We start from the raw sequence: 6,383 nt of genomic DNA, 5'->3' as shown, positions 1-6,383 counted from the left end.
AGCAGCAGCCGCCACCGCAGCAGCAGCAGCAGGAGCAACCGGTGGCGGAACCGGAGCCGGAGCCCAAAGCCGAAGGCCCCGAAGGCGGCGGCGTGAACGGAGCCGAGAGGCCGCAGGAGGAAGGGCCCAGCGGGGACGAGGCAGCCGCCGTCGAGGCCAAGGAGGAAGGCGCCCAGGCCGGTGAGCACCGGGAGGGACCCCCCCCCACACCCCCAAAACCGGGCAGGGGTCTCTCTCCTGCCTCCTCCCCCTTTACCCCGGGGCCGGAGCCCCCCCCAGCCTGGGCTCTGCCGTCGGCTCTTGGCCTCCAGCATGGCCGGGACCCCCCGTTCCCCTCCCGTTTGATTTCTCTGATAGTCTCCCCCAAACCCAACGGGTGGGCTTCACTCCCTGCCTGCCGGCCTCTCCTGCCTATCCCAGCCTCCCGAGCTGCCTGAAACCTTGTCCTGGTGTTATCTCCTACCTGGCACCTTCCAGCTCTCAGCTCCCTCTCTCCTGTGCCCACTCCCCTCCAAAAAAACCCCACCCAGACCCCACGGCCACCTCTCACCCCCCCACCCGGGTCTCCCCCAAAAACCTCGCTCGCCTCCCGCCAGCACCGCGTTAACTCCCCGCTTTGTTCTCGGCTGCGGTCGCCCCCCTCCTCGCACGCAGCTGCCCCCCACCCCGTTTAACTCCCGTCCGGCTCCCCCTAAATTCGGGTTATCTCCGGTCCCCGAGCTTTTTTCCCTCCTCCCGGGCGTCTCCCACCGCACCGAGGGCTGTCCAGAGCCCCTCACCCCGGTTTGGGGGGGGGGGCGCCTAGAGCAGGAATGTCCCTCTCGGCTCTCCCTGCTCCAAGATTTTCGGGTTTTATTCTTTATCAGTGTCCCCTCGGAAGCCGCAAAATGGAACGTTGAGTGGAAAGCGGGTTTCCTCCTCGCTGCCAGTTTTCGGTGCATTGGGGTGGAAATAGGAAACGGTTTTGTCTTCCGAGCAGTGTTACCGGGGGGATAAACAAAAAAAACCCTTAAATCCTAGCTTTTTAGAAAATCTTCTCTGACAATAGGCAGGGAAAAGTTCAGGTTGGAGTTTACTGGAGATGCGTGTTTATAGAAAATTAATTTATTCTAATTGCTTCCCTCTGGTCGGGGTTGTTGAGAAGCGTCGGAGGTGGCCAGTAAATGAAAGTATTTGCTTTGAAAGCGCGGCGTGACCTCTCTTCTCCGTGTGCCCGCTCAGTTTTTATCATCTGTTGGCCCGGGGAGGGGAGAAGAATCCTTTTTTGAAAGATTTTTGGTTGTGGCGGAGCTGGGGACGCCTACGTGCGGCTGCAGAGTTGACTTGGCGGTGTGATTTCGGCAGGGCTGAAACGAAAGCATTGCCGGAAAAACAGTGAAGTTGTTACTGGTTTTATTAGCTAAAATTATCGTTAGGGGGAAAGTCTCTGTTTTCGGGTCTTGGGAAAGAAAGGAAGCGCAGATTTTACGGGTGTATTTACAAGTTTGGGTGGTGGCGTTCTCCTTTTTTTGCTAAATAACACAAGAACGGAAAGGTTTTGCTTTTCTGGGGGAGGGCTCGCAGGTGAAGGCTGGACTCTTACTGGTGAGCATCTAATTAGTTCTTTGCCCTCGTAGTGGTTTTCATTTTGCTGTTATTAATTAACCAGTGGACATTGACCCCAACTTTTATCCTGCTTGATGAAAATCCAAGCGGAGTTTTTATTTAAAGGTAGTGGTGGTTTCTAGTTTGTGTTACCAACGGGGGCTGCTGCCTCCGAGGCTTTAAAACACATCTCCAGCAGGTTTGGGATTCGTCTCCTCCCGACGAACGCGTGTTTATGTGGCGTCACGTGCTGCATCCGACACGTGGAGCTCTGCCGAGGCGCGGGGGAGAGGGGGGAAGATAACGAGGATGGTTCATTTGAAGCGTTGTCCATACAAAAACGAGAAGCTCAAGGGATGAGAGGCTGTTACAAACTCCCGATCTTTGCCAGCGCCCTCGCTTCGACCCCTTTTTAAAGCAAAATAATTGGGGTTTTGTAGAAGCCGCGAGGCCGGAGGCGCCTCGTGGATGCGCCTGGCCGCCAGAAGGCAGAAAATACCAAACTCTGGTCTTGAATTTTGTGAGTTTTCCCACTTTCACTAAACATCAGTGACGGTTTGGTGTGCGTGTTTGGTTTTTTCCCCCCGTCTCCCGCAGCCGATGAGGATGACAAATCCAAGCCCGCCGGCTCCGATGGAGAGCGAAGAGGCGTCAAGAGACAACGCGACGAAAAAGACGAACACGGCCGGGCTTACTACGAATTCCGCGAGGAGGCTTACAACAGCCGGTGAGTTGGGGGCGAATCCTTCCCCCCTCCTCTCCTCTGGAGTTGGATAATCGACTCTTTCTGCCCCTCTGGCTGCTCTTTCCCCACTCGCGGCCTTCTCGCTTATATTTTTTCGCTTGCTTGCGCAGATCCAAGTCTCCGCCGCCACCGGAAGAGGAACCGAGAGAAGGAGAAGACGACGAAACCGTCGTCATCCTGGACACCTGTATGTACGCCGATCGTGAGCTGCTGGCGTTATTTGGGGGGATTTGAGGTGTTACTGGTTCTAGACCTTGCATTGTCTTCAGAGCCGCTGCCTGGTTCGGAAGCTCAGAGAAGCTGACGCGATGGCTTCCCCCAGCTGCCCGCTCGACGTCGTTGGGGTCCGTCCTCCTTTTCGCGGGCTACAGTCGAGCACCAACGGTTCTTTTTTTGTGTGTTTGTCCTCGTCAGATACTTCTGATCTTCACTTCAAAGCCAGCAAAGACCGTTACGGGGGCCAACCTCTCTTCTTTGAGAAGTTCCCTTCCCTCTGGTCTGGAGCCCGGAGCACTCACGGAGTAACCAAGGGGAAAATATGCTTCGAGGCAAAGGTGAGGGAAGGACGACGGCAGGAGCTTTTCTCGACTCTCCGGCACTGGAGGGGGTGTCAGGGCACTCAAACCTGTGGAATTTGGGGGGAGCCGGGAATACAGGGAAGGGGGGAAAAAGGATCCTTGAAACAAGGAGCACAGGGCCAGATAAAACATGGAGATAAAACCACGGTGTAAGCAACGCCGGGGCCATTACGGGGGGTTCTTGTGCCTCAGGGGGAGCCCCTTCTTGAATTCGAGGAGAGGGCAAAGAGTACACGAGGTCTTTTCCGGCCAGTTAAATGCTTTTGCTCTGTGGCAAACCACTCATTTTCTGTGAAATGGGTTTAAAAAGCTCTGTTCCAGTTGGATTCTTCAACTCGTATCCTGATTTTACCCTGATTTTTTGCCCCCCCCGGCCCCGTCTTCTCTCCGACTCCCGCAGGTGACACAGTATCTGCCGGTGAAAGAGGGCAGCCCGGAGATTCCCCTCTTCCGCGTGGGATGGTCCGTGGATTTCTCTCACTCGCAGCTAGGTAACGCCACTTCCCCATCCCAAAACACCATCACCTGGCCGCTGTCGTCGTTAACGTCGTAACGAGGGTTTGTCACGCTGTAGGGGAGGACGAGTTTTCTTACGGCTATGACGGACGAGGGCTGAAGGTGGAAAACGGGCAGTTTGAGGAGTTTGGCCAAACCTTTGGGGAGAACGATGTCATCGGCTGCTTTGCAGTAAGTGTGGGAGAACGACATCGGTCACTCTGCCGGTGAAAAATTGGTGGCAGGAGAGAGATTTTGGGAGACGAAGGGGGGAAAAAAGGGGGAATGTAAGCAGGTGTGGGGAAAAAAAGAGGTCTAGCAGGAAAAGACGAAGGAGTTTTCCCAACGCCGGTGTTCTTTGCGGCGCAGAACTTCGAGGGCGAGGAGCTGGTGGAGCTTTCCTTCTCCAAGAACGGGGAGGAGGTGGGGACGGCTTTTCAGATCAGCAAGGAATCCCTCGCCGACAGAGCCCTCCTGCCCCACGTCCTCTGCAAAAACTGCGTGGTGGAGCTCAACTTCGGCCAAAAGGAAGAGCCTTTCTTCCCCGTTCCCGAGGATTACGTTTTCATTCACGCTGTCCCCGTAGAGGACCGGGTCCGTACCCCGCTCCCCCCAAAAACCACAGAGGAGTGCGAGGTGAGACGTCCACCCCCCGCCCAATCCCTCTGTCCGGCAGGAATTGCGGAGCCGTTCCCGGCTCACCTCCGGTTGTTTCTCCTTCTTCCCGCTCCCTCCAGGTGCTGTTGATGGTCGGGCTGCCGGGTTCAGGGAAGACCCAGTGGGCCCAAAAACACACCCAGGAGAACCGGGAAAAACGATACAACATCTTGGGAACAGAAACCATCCTCCACCAAATGAGGGTGAGCTCCGCTTCGCCCTTCCCGGGCCAGGGACGGCTTGCCTGGATTTGGCACCGGAAGAGTGATGCCAGGCTGGAGTTTTGGGGGGTGGGGGGAGTCCCTGGGGTGGGATTTTTTCCTTCTCTCCGCCGGAGCTTCCCCCTCTGGGTGGTGAAGCTCTTCCCAGCATCCGTTCCCGGTGCGATTAACGGTCGAGAAGCCGGTGTGGGGATAGCGGAGCTAGACGGGGGGGGCTCCGAAGACCCCGTTGGTGCTCAAAGACCCTCTCCCCGCTCACCCTTGGCTTCTCTTCCGGCAGACGAAGGGTCCGGAGGTGGAAGAGCTGGACGCCAAGAGCAGAGACCTTTTAATCCAGCAAGCTGCTCAGTGCCTTAGCAAGCTGGTTCAGATCGCTCCCAGAGCCAAAAGGAATTTCATTCTTGACCAGGTACCCCCGGAAACGCCGTGTTCCCCCCCAAAATTTACCTTGCCGGTGCCTGGGTGGCTCCTACCCACCATCCATCCTTGGGCTCAACTTCGTTAATGCTTCTTTTTTCCCTTTCTCTCCCCTTTCTCTCCCCTTTCTCTCCCCTTTCTCTCCCCTTTCTCTCCCCTTTCTCTCCCCTTTCTCTCCCCTTTCTCTCCCCTCCTTCAGTGCAACGTCTACAATTCGGGGCAGCGACGGAAGCTCCTCGCCTTCAAGGGTTTCGCCCGCAAGGTGATCGTCATCGTTCCTAACGAGGAAGATTGGAAGAAGAGGCTGGAGCTGAGGAAGGAGGCAGAAGGGGAGGACGTCCCCGAGTCAGTGATGTTGGAAATGAAAGGTGGGATGGCTGGAAACTGGGAAAAGCGACCGGGTGAGGGGTTTGCTGAGCCCTCGCCTCGGGTTTTTTGGGGGAGGAGATGACAGCTTCGTCAAGGAGTTTTTCTCTTTGATTTCTGCTGTAGCTAATTACTCGCTGCCGGAGAAGAACGATTACCTAGATGAGGTCATCTATGGAGAGCTGACGAAGGAGGAGGCTCAACCCCTGGTCACCAAATACAAGGAAGAGGCCAGAAAACTGCTCCCCCCCTCGGAGAAACGAGCGAACCGTCGCAATAACCGCAACAAACGGAACCGCCAGAACCGCAACCGCGGTCAGGGATACGGTGAGGCTCCGGCGGGGAGATGGGAGACGGGGGGGCAGATCCCGGCAGGGGTTTGGCACGTTCCATCCACGCCTGGCATCTTCCTCCTTGCCCAAATTCCAATGGTAACGGCGGGTTTTTTCCCCAAAATGGATTTGGAGCGTTGCGATTCTGCCATTCTGGAGACTTTTCCTTTTGTGGGGGGATATCCCAGGTGTTGGTGTTGTCTCGACCCTTCGGTTTGGTTTGATTTTTCTTTTTTTTTTTTTCCCCCGTGGCAGTCGGCGGGCAGCGCCGAGGTTATGACAATCGAGTCTACGGCCAGCAGCAGTACTGGGGACAGCCTGGAAACCGCGGGGTGAGCCCCCATTCCGCCTTTATTTCACCCCAATTTCATTCCCTCGCTAAACCGGGGCGGGGAAAAAAGGGACGGGGAGTGGTGGGCGAATCCACAGCGGCAAAAAGGGAAGCACCGGTTCCTCCCAGTTCTGGTCGTTGGGTTTAACTGGGAAGGGACATCGGTACCCAAAATAAATGGGGGTGGGGTGCAGCCTTTCCCTCCCGGTGACCCCCCCCTCGCTCCGTTTTCCGCGCCCCCCCCCAGGGTTACCGTAACTTCTACGACCGCTACCGAGGCGACTACGACAGATTTTACGGTCGCGACTACGACTACAACAGATACCGGGATTACTACAGGCAGTACAACCGGGAGGTAACGAGGTTTTTGGTTTTTTTGGGTTTGTTTTTTTTCACCTTTAATTATGAGCAAGCTGCAGCGGGGCAGAGGTTTGCGTTCCCCGAGGTACCGATTTAACCAATAAATGGGGTTTTTTGTTTTTTTTTTTTCTTTTTTTAGTGGCAGAACTACTACCAGGACAGAGACCGATACTACAGGAACTACTACGGCTACCAAGGGTACCGGTGAAACCCCAACCGTCCGCACCCCGAACCCGCGGAGGTGTCCAAAACACAACCAATGGAAACAGGGCTGGTGGGGAGGGCGGGGGGGGGGGG

The 6,383-nt window shown here is 56.1% G+C and overlaps 1 protein-coding gene across 1 annotated transcript in view; it reads left to right on the top strand.

Moving 5' to 3' along the window:
* Window positions 1-6,377, top strand: part of HNRNPUL2 (heterogeneous nuclear ribonucleoprotein U-like 2) — a 6,777-nt gene extending 400 nt beyond the window's left edge. The window contains exons 1-14 of the mRNA XM_010570663.1: window positions 1-180; window positions 2,182-2,311; window positions 2,440-2,516; window positions 2,744-2,883; window positions 3,308-3,398; window positions 3,482-3,594; window positions 3,772-4,038; window positions 4,140-4,262; window positions 4,561-4,689; window positions 4,897-5,065; window positions 5,190-5,390; window positions 5,651-5,727; window positions 5,974-6,081; window positions 6,226-6,377. The exon at window positions 1-180 is cut by the window's left edge and continues 400 nt beyond it. Of these exons, the coding sequence (XP_010568965.1) occupies window positions 1-180; window positions 2,182-2,311; window positions 2,440-2,516; window positions 2,744-2,883; window positions 3,308-3,398; window positions 3,482-3,594; window positions 3,772-4,038; window positions 4,140-4,262; window positions 4,561-4,689; window positions 4,897-5,065; window positions 5,190-5,390; window positions 5,651-5,727; window positions 5,974-6,081; window positions 6,226-6,294 (1,874 nt within the window). The 3' untranslated portion in view covers window positions 6,295-6,377. The remainder of the gene's footprint in view (window positions 181-2,181; window positions 2,312-2,439; window positions 2,517-2,743; window positions 2,884-3,307; window positions 3,399-3,481; window positions 3,595-3,771; window positions 4,039-4,139; window positions 4,263-4,560; window positions 4,690-4,896; window positions 5,066-5,189; window positions 5,391-5,650; window positions 5,728-5,973; window positions 6,082-6,225) is intronic.
* The last annotated feature ends 6 nt before the right edge of the window (window positions 6,378-6,383 follow it).

Source organism: Haliaeetus leucocephalus, unplaced genomic scaffold, assembly GCF_000737465.1.
Source record: "Haliaeetus leucocephalus isolate CR32 unplaced genomic scaffold, Haliaeetus_leucocephalus-4.0 Scaffold300, whole genome shotgun sequence".
In the NCBI taxonomy this organism is placed as follows: domain Eukaryota; kingdom Metazoa; phylum Chordata; class Aves; order Accipitriformes; family Accipitridae; genus Haliaeetus; species Haliaeetus leucocephalus.
The sequence above is the reverse complement of the archived record's forward strand: the minus strand, read 5'-3'. Positions and strand labels throughout refer to the sequence as shown.